This window comes from Oncorhynchus mykiss, chromosome 10 (assembly GCF_013265735.2).
Source record: "Oncorhynchus mykiss isolate Arlee chromosome 10, USDA_OmykA_1.1, whole genome shotgun sequence".
NCBI classification, from domain to species: Eukaryota; Metazoa; Chordata; class Actinopteri; order Salmoniformes; family Salmonidae; genus Oncorhynchus; species Oncorhynchus mykiss.
In genome coordinates, this window is record NC_048574.1 from 49,683,520 (window position 1) to 49,699,624 (window position 16,105).

At 43.5% G+C, this 16,105-nt stretch overlaps 1 protein-coding gene across 2 annotated transcripts in view; it reads left to right on the plus strand.

The window, feature by feature from the left end:
* LOC110533139 (A disintegrin and metalloproteinase with thrombospondin motifs 2) overlaps positions 1 to 16,105 on the plus strand; it is a 59,691-nt gene that overhangs the window by 22,640 nt on the left and 20,946 nt on the right. For both annotated transcript variants that reach the window (XR_005034166.1, XM_021617226.2), the window contains exons 4-9: positions 9,040 to 9,266; positions 11,824 to 11,907; positions 12,542 to 12,698; positions 12,808 to 12,913; positions 13,148 to 13,294; positions 14,891 to 15,023. Coding sequence is in view for 1 of the 2 variants with exons in the window: in XM_021617226.2 (XP_021472901.2) it covers positions 9,040 to 9,266; positions 11,824 to 11,907; positions 12,542 to 12,698; positions 12,808 to 12,913; positions 13,148 to 13,294; positions 14,891 to 15,023 (854 nt within the window). In the remaining variant the exon portion in view is untranslated. The remainder of the gene's footprint in view (positions 1 to 9,039; positions 9,267 to 11,823; positions 11,908 to 12,541; positions 12,699 to 12,807; positions 12,914 to 13,147; positions 13,295 to 14,890; positions 15,024 to 16,105) is intronic.

Consider the following 16,105-nt stretch of genomic DNA (forward strand, 5'->3'; position numbering starts at 1 on the left):
CGTATTTGGCTAAAGTATATGTAAACTTCCGACTTCAACTGTATCTGATACAAGACAATGACTTGAGTTAGCTCATTCATGGCAAGAGTAGGTGAACTATTTCTGAGGATTTGGTCATGTTATCCTGTAATAGCCATGCAGCAGTGAGTGATTTTGAATGGGTCAAAGAAGTGCTGCTGTATATCCTGGTCACCCTTAATACCCTGTTACCCTATAAACACATAGTCATGCCTAATACCAGAGGTGGCTGAAACCTTGCATTACTTCTGTGTGTAGCTATGAGTGCACATGTGTACTTGTGTTTGCACGTGTGTCAATGTGTATGTGCATGCTTGCCTGGTTTGGCCTGCACGTGTACGCATGTGTGTGTCTGTGTGTGTGTGTGTGTGTGTGTGTGTGTCTGTGTGTGTGTGTGTGTGTGTGTCTGTGTGTGTGTGTGTGTGTGTGTGTGTTTCACCACCGCACATGTTTTTCATTGAAAGTCATCACCTAAAATAAAAACATTCCGTTTGTTTTTTGACAAATGTTGGACGGTGAACATGTTTTTTTTTTTTTACAGGCGATTTCGTAGACGCTACAGACGTCCCTGGTTCTCTCTGTCTGTACAAAGTGCTGTGCTGTCTTAAATGTTCTGACTACATCTTCTTTATTCGTTTGGGTTTTGTATACTGCGTCACATAACAGATTTCCTTTATTTCACTACAGCATACATTTTTTTTATTTGGCTGTAATGTCAGTGTTCCAATCTCATCTGAGTGGAGGCGCTATTCCCTGAATGTGGAGCTAGGCTGGGTGTGATGCGGCGGATCAGTTGAGTGACAGAGCGGGGACCTTGGGTAACCCAGGGAAGGTTTAGGATTCTAAACACATCTGGATGGGATTTGGCTGCAGGCAGCAATGGAAAGGGGAAGGAAAGTGTGACCTCAGACGGATGCTGTGTTTTAAGATCCGCTCAGGTAGAACAACATCAAGAATCACTTCATCTTGCGAAGACATGTGATCTCGATACGCTTTTCCCTTGCACCCGAATCCTTTCTCTTCACATTCAGATTGAAAGCAGCTGAGCCAGCATACCTCATGAGACCACCCTCATCCAGGGTGACTTTTGTGGTGGGTGTACTATTTAGATTTTGCATTGTCACTGAAATGTTCCCAGAGGCCCCTAAGGCTAAGTACCTGCCTCAAGTGCACAACCTCACAGTCCCACCTGGGGTTATAGCTAACAGCATTAGAACTGCACCAGCCACCATGCTATTTATACTTGAAGTATAGACTCTTGTCCCGTATGACTCAGTTGGTAGAGCATGGCACTTGCAATGCTAGGGTTGTGGGTACAATTCCCACAAGGGACCAGTATGAACAAATCTACAAATGTATGCACTGCACTTACTAATCGCGAGGGATAAGAGCATCTGCTAAATGACTTAAATGAAGTAGCCTAAACTCTCCAATAAAAAACACCTGTGGTTGATTCCTTTCTATTCAACCATTTTATAATTCGAAAGCGCTATCATGTCTCAATTCACACTTTCTCATCAGTGTGTAATATGAGGGGTCCTTGAGGATTGCTACTGGGAAGCCCAGTATTAAAGCTCACCAGCATCGACACACAGTATCTATCAACACTAATGAGGAATCAATGTCCACAGTCAGTATAGAAACCCAAAGCACGTGACCCACCCGCCCCTGTATCAATCTATTTATAGTCATTGGCAGAGAACATTGTTGTTCTTCGAAGGCTTTACCCTTGAAATATGATGACTTTGTTTTTTAGCTCAGGGTGCCTGTGTTGGAACGTGCTGAGTTATGTTTTGATGGGCTGGAATGGAAACGGGGCCCGGGTGTGAGCTGAAGGTAACCTGAGCAACGGGTGGTTTCGTCCCCTGTTCCCATGCTTCACTTCCCAAGTTGCTTGGATTGCCAGGTTTGCTCCATCTATTCCAATGCTTCGATCAAGAGTTCACCTGCAAAAGAGTCCATGAAGACAGAACTCATGCCATTGTTTTATGGTAGGAAAGCCCTGGAAGTGCGTACACAAAGACACAATGCTTTAAGGTGCACTATTGTAATATCGAGGAGCAATGATATCATTTTAAAGAGAAATACGAAATGAATTTTTAGCGTGGAATGTCTTACCTTTTTCTTCACCCTTAATATTATCTTTCATATTTTATAAATCTAGATACATTTTCTACATATGTTTGGCCAGAGATTTAAAAATGATTTAAAAATGATTACAGTGATCTAATGTGTCTCCTCCAGTTTTCCTATTAGAAGTTCTCCCATTTATTCACGAGATTCACTGCCTATAGCATATGAGGTCTTGTTGGTGGCCAGGCAGCAGTACGGCTGTTCCAGCTCTCTGTCCTCTAACCACCCTGTCTTTCTATGAATCAGCCATAAATCTGCTCCTGTAATGAACCTGAGGAGATTGTTTATTGAGAAGAACACATCATTAATGATCAAATAAATATGTTTAAAACTTGAAAGGGGAGCTTTCTAAAAAAATATGACTGGCCTTATGTGAACCCTTTTAGCTTGTTATTAGTCTGAGCTTTATATGTCTTTTCTGAGCTAATTTGTCATAATTCAAGAGCACCCCTGTCATCATCCAGGCTCTATTTAAATCTTCTGGATTTAGACATGCTTTTTGCGCAATTGAAATTGTATTGGCAACTGCAGTACAGTAGAGCATCATTGTTTCCCCTATTGTTGCCACCACTGTAAAAACGATGATGTCTTTTTTTATATATATATATATGTGACTCACCGTCTCGATTTGGTCTTATGTAGTAAAATTAGAAATCGTGTTTTTCTTACATTGGATAAAAGTAGAGACTCAGAGCTAGAAAATGGTATATCATACACTACAGTTGAGGAACAATATGAAAGTAATTCTGCTTTGAAAGTTGATACACTTGTAACTCCACTTTTTAGAAAATGGCCCTTACTGGAAAGGGAATGGGAAAGGGGGATGCCTAGTCCGTTGTACAACTGAATGCCTTCAACTGAAATGTGTCTTCCGCATTTAACCCAACCCCTCTGAATCAGAGAGGTGCGGGGGGCTGCCTTAATCAACATCCACTTCAGACTGGAGAGCTCTTATTTGGCTACACCCATTTAGCATCGTTCACACCCTATTAACCCAGGATTCAAATGTGAGGCCACGTGCTAAACAGTGAGTATGTTAGTGAATGTACTAAACAAACAATGATGTACTAAACAACCAAAAATGTCAAGACTAAAGGCTGGTTTATACTACGTCTATTGACACGACTGTTTACAGTTGTCGCAGTGACATCAGGAACATTCTATAGTCGTTCACCATCAAACTTCTCGTAATGAAAAGGTAGCTATAAACACAAAAACGACAGGCTCCATGACATCAGCAGCCTGGTGGTCCACAATAGCATAACTGGTGTATTTAAAAAAAGAATAAACGAATCTGTTAAAAAATATATTTAGTATATGTCAATCTAGCGAACCAGGCAACTAAAAGCAACTTTCTAAATAATGTTTTGGTTTGTTTCTAGCTTGTTAGCTAACTAGTTCAAGTTAAGTTAGCTGGCTAGCCAGTTCAAATAATGACCAAATCATATAGCTGACAATGTCTTAACTTAAGCTAATTTGTATTCATTATTACAGGAAAATAAACTCACAACAAGATCGAGTTAATGGCGAGCTAATTACAGAAAATATCTTACGGTTGTGAGTGTGACAAAATAAAAGCAGGGCATTCTACCAGAGAATTTTAGAACAGGGGAAACTGTCTCGTTGGCCTAATGGTACATCCTAATTTGACTTTGGTGCAGGTCATGTTGTTCTTCACATTACCATCTCTAGTAAACACACGCTATATCAAATAAAATCCAAGTTTGTCACATGAACAGGATACAGAAGGTGTAAACAGTAGAGTGAAATGGTTACTTGCATAGTGTAGTCTTTTGTTTAGACATGAAGCTAGCTAGCTACACAATGAACTATAAATCCAAACTCCTAATGGCACTACCCTGCATAAATCTACAGGTAGCTAAAGCTAACCACCAACTAGGTTTAATGTTAGCTAACTAGCTAACATTAGGCTATAACTATCAATGAAAACAATAGTATTAATACAAAGATCATATTTGTAACATTAGCTAGCGAACTAGCCTTTAACTTTTAATGAAAACAACTTTCTGACAGAATTAGAAACGTATAATAAGTGAAAATGTAGCTAGCTAGACTCTCTTGCTCGTATACATGGATGAACGCTTCTCCCTCTCTGCCATGGTTGCCCTTAGTTTGAAGACGTATTCCGAAGACAGGTGTTTTATACAACAGCCTTCTGTGTTCTCTTTTCGACTCCCTCCACATTTGCAATCAAACGCCTCAATTTTCTTCATCTCCTTAGCTATCATTCTCTGCTTCCACCGGGCATTCCACTGATTTCAAAACTCGGTCGTCTTCGTGATATCTTTTTAAAAAAAACTGCGATACAAAGAATTACCGAAACATACTTTATGTTATAGACAGAAGCGTAATACATGATAGACCAATCCGAACTCATCTCTCGGCATGTCCATTATCGGCATGTCCCATCCATTATCTCAGCCAATCATGGCTAGCGGTAGCGGGAAGGTTCCTGGCTTTTTCTGTGGCTAAACCAACTAGGTTCATCATTTAACAACTCTATTAAATTTTACAGATGGCATACAAGTTTGTTATTAAGGCACATGAAAATTCATATGTTCCAGAATGTTTACGTTCAAATGCCTCTCCTGTGAGGTTTCCCATGCACTACTGTTCAAAGGTTTGGGGTCACTTAGAAATGTCCTTGTTTTTAAAGAAAATCAACTTTTTGGCCCATTAAAATAACATGCAATTGATAAGAAATACAGTGTAGACATTGTTAATGTTGTAAATGACTATTGTAGCTGGAAATAGCAGATTTTTTATTGAATATCTACATAGACGTACAGAGGCCCGTTATCAGCAACCATCACCTCCTGTGTTCCAATTGACACGTTGTGTTAGCTAATCCAAGTTTATCATTTAAAAGGCTAATTGATCATTAGAAAACCAATTTGCAATTATGTTAGCACAGCTGAAAACTGTTGTGGTGATTAAATAAGCAATACAACTGGCCTTCTTTAGACTAGTTGAGTATCTGGAGCATCAGCATTTGTGGGAAAGATTACAGTCTCCAAATGGCCAGTAACAAATTACTTTTTTTTTAAACTCGTCAGCCTATTCTTGTTCTGAGAAATGAAGGCTATTCCATGCTAGCAATTGCCAAGAAACTGAAGATCTCGTACAACGCTGGGATGTGCTTTTAAATGGATAGCAGTTGATGAAAGTCTATGAGAACAGCTAGCATGTCATTGTGCTAACACTATTATGAAGATATACAGTGCATTCGGAAAGTATTCAGACTCTTTTACCTTTTCCACATTTTGTTACGTTACAGCCTTATTATAAAATGTATTAAATAAAAATGTTAACTCATCATTCTACACACAATAGCCCATAATGACAATGTGAAAACTCCTCAGTAAAAGGCACATGACAGCCCGCTTGGAGTTTGCCAAAAGGCATCTAAAGGCTCTCAGACCATGAGAAACAAATGTCTCAGGTCTGATTTTACCAAGATTGAATTCCTCTCTGCAGATCCTCTCAAGCTCTTGGATGGTTGGATGCTGCACAGCTATTTTCAAGTCTCTAGAGAGATGTTGTATCGGGTTCAAGTCCGGGCTCTGGCTTGGCCACTCAAGGACATTCAGAGACTTGTCCCGAAGCCACTCCTGTGTTGTATTGGCTGTGTGCTTAGGGTCTTTGCCCTGTTGGAAGGTGAACCTTTGCTTTTCATTTCACCAATGGATAGAGAGAAGTTATTCTCAGGAGCATACCCAAGATTTTGCAATTGTCTTAACGAATTTCTCTCTTTCAAACCTGTTCTCTGGCAGGACGGAGATGTGTGTGTAAACAGTCGAGAGGATTATACTTTTTAACAAGCTGTCAGATCAACCTATCTTACCACAAGACTTTGAAATGGCATAGAAAAGGTTATGCACTGTGAATCAGCTCATGAGTTTAAATTCAAATTGAATTGGCCACACCCCACAGGATGTAGAATTTGAGTTTGACTGACAGGAAGTAGAATTCTATTCAGTACAAATCAAAGAAATTCCACTCAGTCTTAAGCTGCATGCATTCACATGCTATTGTAATTATCTGACATTCCTAGTTACGACTGGGATGTTTCACTTGAACGAGTTGCAAAGTTGTGACGTTTCACCCTTGACCTTGTACCTTTTCAAACAAAAGATGACAACAAATCCGTTTTGGACAACTACAACCTTATCAAAATGGAGAATGTAGCTAGTTTGACAATATAGGCAAATTAGCTAACTTTATTGAGCTAGCTAAAATCTTATTGGATGAAGAATAGTTTCTGACTTCAAAAGCACTTGAACACAATCATGTTGGATTTATGACTTCCCACTTTCCAGTTTTCCATTTCCCACGAGCATATGAAGCCAGCAATAGAACATGAGAGTTTCATTGGATCTGACAGGTCACACTTTCAGATATGAAAGAATACATCACTTTTCTCAGGAAACAATGTTCATATACTGTACTCTTTTAACCATAGTGCTTAGAATAGCCTATTATATTTGCACCAAGCGTTGCATTTGTTTGGCTTCTTTTTGAAGGCCTCAGGGTCAAAGTGAGGGTTAAACTAATGCATTCTGGGAAATTTAGCATTTTCCCACACTGAAGAACATTTTTGTGATTAATGAAATATAATAACTTAGCATTTTTGCATATAGGTTTTGTTTTCCATGATCATTCATTTTCAAATCAATTGTTTCAACAATATTTCCTATACAGGTATATGTAAATTTGGTTAAAAAAAGAAACGTCCTCTCACTGTCGACTGCATTTATTTTCAGCACTCTTAATGTGTGAATATTTGTATTCACTACTAGAAATTGAATAATGTGTTCCTGAACAAAAGGGGGTCCAAATCAAAGTAACAGTCAGTATCTGGTGTGGTCACCAGCTGCATTAAGTACTGCAGTGCATCTCCTCCTCATGGACTGCACCAGATTTGCCAGTTCTTGCTGTGAGATGTTACCCCACTCTTCCACCAAGGCACCTGCAAGATCCCGAACATTTCTGGGGGGAATGGCCCTAGCCCTCACCCTCCGATCCAACAGGTCCCAGACGTGCTCAATGGGATTGAGATCCGAGCTCTTCGCTGACCATGGCAGAACACTGACATTCCTGTATTGCAGGAAATCACGCACAGAACGAGCAGTATGGCTGGTGGCATTGTCATGCTGGAGGGTCATGTCAGGATGAGCCTGCAGCAAGGGTACCACATGAGGGAGGAGGATGTCTTCCCTGTAACGCACAGCATTGAGATTTCCTACAATGACAACAAGCTCAGTCCGTTGATGCTGTGACACACTGCCCCAGACCATGACGGACCCTCCACCTCCAAATCGATCCCGCTCCTGAGTACAGGCCTCGGTATAATGCACATTCCTTCGACGATAAATACGAATCCAACCATCACCCTGGTGAGAAAAAAACGTGACTCGTCAGTGAAGAGCACTTTTTGCCAGTCCTGCCTGGTCCACCGACGGTGGGTTTGTGCCCATAGGCGACGATGTTGCCGATGATGTCTGGTGAGGACCTGCCTTACAACAGTCCTACAAGCCCTCAACCCAGCCTCTCTCAGCCTATTGCGGACAGTCTGAGCACTGATGGAGGGATTGTGCTTTCCTGGTGTAACTCTGGCAGTTGTTTCCATCCTGTACCTGTCCCGCAGGTGTGATGTTTGTATCTACCAATCCTGTGCAGGTGCTGTTACACGTGGTCTGCCACTGCGTGGATGATCAGCTGTCCATCCTGCCTCCCTGTAGCGCTGTCTTAGGCGTCTCACAGTACGGACATTGCAATTTATTGCCCTGGCCACATCTGCAGTCCTCATGCCTCCTTGCAGCATGCTTAAGGCACGTTCACGCAGATGAGCAGGGACCCTGGGCATCTTTCTTTTGCTGTTTTTCAGAGTCAGTAGAAAGGCCTCTGTAGTGTCCTAAGTTTTCATAACTGTGACCCTAATTGACTACGATCTGTAATCTGTTAGTGTCTTAACGACCGTTCCACAGGTGCATGTTCATGAATCGTTTATGGTTCAGTGAACAAGCATGGGAAACAGTGTTTACACCCTTTACAATGAAGCTCTGTGAAGTTATTTGGATTTTTAGGAATTATCTTTGAAAGGCAGGGTCCTGGAAAATGGGACGTTTTTTGTCGTTGTTGCTGAGTTTATACAACGACATGTTTGATGTTTTTACGTACAACATGTGCATTTGTGTAAAACACACCTTCATGTAATATAGAAGAGGCATTTCAGTTTCATTGAATTCTCAATTCAATTCTGAATTTAGTCCAACCCTGCTGTGAACTAGACACATTTGATTTGTCTGTACGTTCCAAAAATGGCTATTGACTAATATAGAACATTAAATGGTAAAAACACATTTTTACCACCATGACCATACTGGATTACTTCCAAGGATACAGCACCATGTAACGAGTGCACTGAGAGTCGGGAAGCAAGTTCAGGGAGTGAGTGTTTTAATAAATACAATGACCACGAAACACAAACAACGCACCGACATGAAAACAGAGTCAATAACACCTGAGGTGAGAACCAAGGGGAGTGACAGATATAGGGAAGATAATGAAGGAGGTGATGGAGTCCAGGCGAGGGTCATGAGGCTCTGGTGCGCGAGACGATGGTGGCAGGTGTGCGGGATAATCAGCAGCCTGATGACCTAGATGCCAGAGAGGGAGTATACGTGACACACAAAAACATTTTTGGAGAAGAATACTACTTGAGTCAACACTTTGTTTAATGTTTTTTTGTTGTTGGCTAATATCATCCAGCTTAAATAATATTTATGTACAATGCCGTTAGCTACTGTGACTCCTCTCTAAGGCCTTCATCCACACATACTGTATCCGTCTGTCTGTGTGGTTCAGGGTCAGTTATAGGCGATCTGATGGACCTGCAGGCCCTGTCCAGAGGAGTGCAGCATCAGCATCACAACCGGATCTGGAACAGGACCAGGCAGGCTCGAGCCCGTCGCCAGGCCAACGAGGAACACGAGCTGTTCAACATCGAGGTCCTACTCGGGGTGGACTCCTCGGTGGTCCACTTCCATGGCAGAGAGCACATCCAGAAGTACCTCCTCACCCTCATGAACATAGTTAGTGCCATATACTACGCTACGCTACGCTACACTGTTTTTTTCTTCTTTTTAGATTTTTTTCTTACGCAGCACCACACGACACTAGACTAAACCTTTTTCACATATGCAACCATTTCCACCTCTGAGGTGATTTTCTATCACAAAACTCTGTAACCTGTTCTATGTGTTCTATGTGTTCTATGTGTTCTATGTGTTCTATGTGCTTTCAATGTGTTTTCCCCTTTTTCATTTCTGCCTCTTCCGCCCACCCATCTCCCCTGTTTGAGACCTTGCAGAATTATTCATTTGATTCTAATGATTTTCTGGCACTCTGGCTACAATTAGTCAGCTACCTGGCCAGTGAAATAGAATCCAGCTCATGCCCTCCGGTGGGTCAGGACAGGGGCCAGTGCTAATGAGGGTCCTGCTGCCAGGGTTATTAACACAGGGTTAGGGATGGGGGGGGGGGGGGGGGGGGGTGGGGCGCAGGGGCATGGGGTAGGACCAGGAAGAGATATATATATATATAGAGAGAGAGGGGAGGAATTGAACAGGGGACAGTAGATACATATAAGGATGAGGGCAAAAGAGTGTGTGTGTGTGAGGAATGGCGAGAGAAGGGTGCGTTGCGTTGGGAGTCGCTATTTCACTTGTTAGCATGATCCAGTAGAGTACTGTTCACTGTACCAGCGGGCCTTCCTTCACTATTTCATTTGTTAGAATGATCCAGTAGAGTACTGTTCACTTTGCATGAATTTGAAAGCTTCATGACGGCTCATTTTCTAGAAATATAAGAAAAACAAGATCAAATGCACTACCCAGAAACACACTGTGGCACAGTCCTGTTATTCCTCAGTAAGGGGAGTCATTTAGCCATTTTACATTTGATCCACTGAAGCAGAGCAAGAGGATGAATCCAAGTAAATCAATTCTCACAGGCAGACAGACAGACAGACAGGTCAACAGAAAGATGAGACTGGCAGGTAGTCAGGCAGGCAAGCAGATAGACAGAGGCCAGGCAGGCAGACAGACCGGCCGAATGCCAGACAGACAGAGGCCAGGTGGGTAGACAGAAAGACAGACAGGTTAACAGAAAGATGAGACAGGTGGCCAGACAGGCAGACAGGCAGAAAGACACACATCTAGACAAACATAGGCCAGGCGGACAGACAGACAGGTCTACAGAAAGATGATGAGACAGGCAGGCAGACAGGCAGAAAGACAGACATCTAGACAAACATAGGCCAGGCGGACAGACAGACAGGTCTACAGAAAAATGATGAAACAGGCGGGCAGAAAGTCAGGCAGGAAGGAAGGAAGGCAGACAGACAGACAGACAGACAGACAGACAGACAGACAGACAGACAGACATGGCCAGGCGTTCTCAGGGCTCAGGTGCAGCTGGCCCAGCCTATCAAGAGGGAGGGGCCCAGACAGACACAGGCCCCAGGGGGTTTCTACCAAGGACATCTTCTGAAGGTTGCTTAGCAACTCTTATGCAGAAGAAGAGGAGAGAGAGAGAGAGAGAGAAAGAGAGAGAGAGAGAGAGAGCACGAGGGAGACAGGCAGTGTTCTCCGGACTGGGGACTAGGTACTGGGGACTTGTCCTTAAAGGGCCTGTTAAGCTCTAATAGGCTCGTTTGGATTCTTGTGCATTGGTGCCAATTAAACTGCATTCAATTGCATAATACATAAAGGATTTGGTGTATCAGGTATCTAGACTCCAACGCACATTCAATAATTTTTTACTTTTAGCGTTTTTCAAGAATCCCTGTAATGGTCCATTGTAGTGAAATGGCTACCATGCATATTAGATGAAATCTGATATGATAATACAGCTAAAGATTTTCAATCAGAGTTACCTTTTACATTATCCCATGTCAGTCAGTCTGTCAGTGTGCGTGTCTGTTCTGCTCTCTTGTCAGGTCTCTATTCTCCTCCCCTGGCCTCATTAGCTCAGTTTATCTTACAGGGGACTGTCCTCCTTCTATTCCTCTGCGTTCACACACACACACACACACACACACACACACACACACACACACACACACACACACACACACACACACACACACAGGGAGAGAGAGAGAAATCACACTCTCACTCACTGCACTGTCGTGGGCCTCCTCCCCTATGCCAGGAAAGGTGAGGTGTGTAAATGAGTAAAGTGTGACAGACAGACGAGGCCAGAGGAGACCATCCCTCTCTGGGAGATGCACACTCAGGCTGAGGACACCCCTGCCTCTCCTACTAATCTTTGACAGTTGGGACTGGAATAGTGACAGAGGACATAAAATACGTGTGGATACTTTTTAATTAGAGCTCCCCTTAGAGAGAGAAGAGTGTTCCTAGCAAGAGGTGCATTTCTGGGGAAGAGGTGCACATGATGCATTAATACAATTCCAATATATCAATGTCAGATGGAAACACACCAGGTCCTGTTAACTGCTCTCTCCCTCCTGCACAATATCCAACCTCTCTCAGATACTTCAGCCAAGTGATATGCATTATGATCCTGTACTGTAGTCGCAAGCCACGTGCTTCTGTCAGTTTGTCTGTCTGTCTGTCTCTGCAGGTGAATGAGATTTACCAGGATCGTACCCTGGGTGCTCACATCAACGTGGTTCTGGTCCGTATCATCATGCTGTGTCCTGCCAAGGTAAGACACAATAGGCCTCAGTCATTCACCCACATGGTCAGCAGATGTAACCTGTAGGAGATAGACTGATCCCCATGTCAGAATACTCCTTTACTCTGGTACTGCTTAGGGGCTCTGTTGGAGCATGCGGGGTTGATGCGATAAGGGATCTGTTTGTTTTGCCCTCTACCCGTTAGTCTGTATAATCTTTAAAATACCAAATAAAAAAACCTTGATCAAAAAAGAATAGTCCTTTACTGCATTTACTTTGGGTAAGTAAATGTAATAGTAAAACCCTATTATCTCTAGTCTGCAAAAGCATTTTGTTGTGTGCGGAGTTACATCAATTGAATTATGGATTGAATGTGACTGTCAGTTTGTATGAGAGAATTCCTCATTTGCTGTCATGGCACCGGTATGCATTTGTCACTTCAAGAGTACCACCTACTGGCTAGAAGGATATGCCAGAAATACTTTGGAAAAAAGCCTTTTCAATGCATTGCAGACAAACAGGGAAATATACAAAATAAGTTGTCGACATCCTCTTGATGAGTCACCCTCATCAATAACCGATCGAGTTTTTTAGCATAACTATGTTGTAAGAATGGACTGAGGTAATGTAGTCATAGTTTGTCCTTTCCTGTATTGTCTCCAGTCTATGAGTCTGATAGAGCTGGGCAACCCGTCTCAGAGTCTAGAGAACATATGTCGCTGGGCCTTCCTGCAGCAGAAGGAAGACAGGAGTGATCCAGAGTACCATGACCATGCCATCTTCCTCACCCGACAGGAGTTTGGTCCCTCCGGCATGCAAGGTGCTGGAGATACTTTATGTGCTCTCATACAATATACACATCATGTGTGTTCACACAGTATACATATTCCTTCTTTTCTCTCTCTTTTGTTCTCTTTCTCGTTGCTTAGGTTACGCTCCTGTAACGGGTATGTGCCACCCAGTGCGGAGCTGCACTCTCAACCACGAGGATGGCTTCTCCTCTGCCTTCGTCGTGGCACATGAGACTGGACATGTGTGAGACACACTTATACACACCGTTCAACACACAGTATGCACAAATATTGTACTATTGTATGTATTACAACAGTAATATTGTATGCATGACAACAGTTACTACTATGCATTTACATTTCGTAGGATAACAAGAAACTCTATAAAAAGAATGAATACACAGGACACATGCATGCATACTCACAGACATATTAGTGCCTGCTGTATATTTGACGCCATCCTGTCTTCCCCTGGCAGGCTGGGTATGGAGCATGATGGCCCCCCTGGTAATGAATGTGGCGACGAGGTGCCCATGGGCAGCATCATGGCCCCTCTGGTGCAGGCTGCCTTCCATCGCTTCCACTGGTCCCGATGCAGCCAGGCGGAGCTCAGCAAGTACCTGAAGTGAGTCCAGGTCCACGCTGACCTCTGACTTCTCTCTGTTCCCACAGTCAGGACCGACACATCTCAATCCCCCATAGAACACGGCTTTCAGTGCATTCAGACAGCATGACTTTCTGATCATCCTTGAGATGTTTCTACAACTTCATTGGCGTCTACCTGTGGTAAATTCATTTGATTGGACATGACTTGGAAAGGCATACACCTGTCTATAAGGTCCCACAGTTGACAGTGCATGTCAGAGCAAAAACCATGCCGTGAGGTTGAAGGAATTGTCCGTGGAGCTCAGAGACAAGATTCTGTCAAGGCACATATCTTGGGAAGGGTACCAAAAAATGTCTGCAGCATTGAAGGTTCCTAAGAACACAGTGGCCTCCATCATTCTTAAATAGAGCTGGCCACCCAGCCAAACTGAGCAATCGGGGGAGAAGGGCCTTGGTCAGGGAGGTAACCAAGAACCCGATGGTCACTAGCTTGTGTTCCTCTGTGGAGATGGGAGAACCTTCCAGAAGGACATCCATCTCTGCAGCACTCCACCAATCAGGCCTTTATGGTAAAGTGACCAGACGGAAGCCACTACTCAGTAAAAGGCATATGACAGCCCGCTTGGAGTTTGCCAGAAGGCACCTAAATACTCTCGGTCTTGTTCTGGTCTGATAAAAACAAGATTGAACTCTCTGGCCTGAATGCCAAGCATCACGTCTGGAGGAAACCTGGCACCATCCCTACGTTGAAGCAATGTGGTGGTAGCATCATGCTGTAGAGATGTTTTTGAATGGCGGGACTGGGAGTCTCGTCAGGATCGAGGGAAAGATAAACAGAGCAAAGTACAGAGAGATCTTTGATGATAACCTGCTCCAGTGCGCTCAGGACCTCAGACTGGGGCGAAGGTTCACCTTCCAACAGGATAACAACCCTAAGCCAACAGCCAAGACAATGCAGGAGTGACTTCGGAACAAGTCTCTGAATGTCCTTGAGTGGCCCAGCCAGAGCCCGGACTTGAATTCGGTCGAACATCTCTGGAGAAACCTGAAAATAGCTGTGCAGCGACGCTCCCCAACCACCCTGACAGAGCTTGAGAGGATCTGTAGAGAAGAATGGGAGAAACTCCCCAAATACAGGTGTGCCAAGCTTGTAGTGTCAAACCCAAGAAGACTCGAGGCTGTATTCACTGCCGAAGGTGCTTCAACAAAGTACTGAGTAAAGGGTCTGAATACTTATGTAAATGTGATATTTTATTATTATGATTTGTTTATACATTTGTTAAAATTTCTAAAAACCTGTTTTTGCTTTGTCATTATGGGGTATTGTGTGCAGATTGAATCCATTTTAGAATAAGGCTGTATCGTAACAAAATGTGGAAAAAGTCAAAGGGTCTGAATACTTTCCGAATGCACTGTATGTTGTCTAATGGTCTTATACACATTAGATCAGGTCAGTTATGGAGGTTTCTCTGTCTTGCTCTCTTCTGTCTTGCAGTCATGTGGCTCATTCCTTATGTGATTACAGGGAAGGGTTAGGGTGAGATTTTGAAATAGTTATTCAACTGTTAGATCGAGACCAACGTCTTCAATTCCAATGAACGTTTTTCTCCCACAGCTCCTATGACTGTCTCCGTGACGACCCCTTTGACCATGACTGGCCGGCGTTGCCACAGTTACCAGGGATCCACTACTCCATGGACGAGCAGTGTCGATTTGACTTTGGCGCCGGCTACATCATGTGCACGGCGGTGAGTCCTTCATCAACTCTTCACCCGTACGCACCCGTATGCCCAACAAGCTGACTAGTCGCCACACCAGCAGCATCTAGTGGCGTTACCAATTGAATTGAATTTCCATCCCTTAGAAAGGCTGCCATCTGGGGCTGGTAACATCCAATAGAGCTTGAGCTTCACTCCAGGGTCTCTCTAATGACCATCGTCCTTGACTTCCTCCTTGACCTCCTTGTCTGGGTCTAGGTCAGGGTGTGACCATAAAACCGGAGCCATCTTAGCTTTTAAAGCATCCAGGGGAACAAATCAGATTTTTATGAACTCATGAGTTCAAAGCAGGCCGACTTGATCTGTCGCTGCAGTATGACCTCATTAGTCTTTGGATGAAAAGAACTACAAAACAATAACGGGTACATTTAATTGCCCCTCTAAAGAGGAAGTCGACACTTCAGAGTCAGTTATATTGAAATGTTTTTCATTGTTTCGTTTCAAGAAGGCTGAACTATTTGGAGAGATGGTTTTTGTTTGATGTGGAAAGAAGAGAATAAAGACAGCTGGGACAGCAGGTTTTTGGATCACATTCTGGAGTAAATTGGGGGGAGTGCCAATTGGACACTTTGCTTCGCTTTCTTGTCAAACTATTTCCTTAGCTGCGAAGGGTGGCCCGTTCAGCAAAGCAGGTAAGCGATAAGCCTAGGTCCCGAGAAGTAGGGTGTCCATAACTTCTTTGTTTAATGTTGTCCACAAACCGTGTAGCTGTTACGGTGCCTGTTAGGGTGGTCAACCATGTCACTGTCTACCCTTCGTGACATTCATGTACATTTGTGTCAATCGGGTTGGTATTTTATGAGCTTGGTGGACTGTGGTTTTACAGACCTCGTGTGTACACAACGCACACACACACACACACACACGCACACACACACACACGCACACACACACACACACACACACACACACACACACACACACACACACACACACACACACACACACGCACACACACACACACACACACACACACACACACACACGCACACACACACACACACACACACACACACACACACACACGCACACACACACACACACACACACAC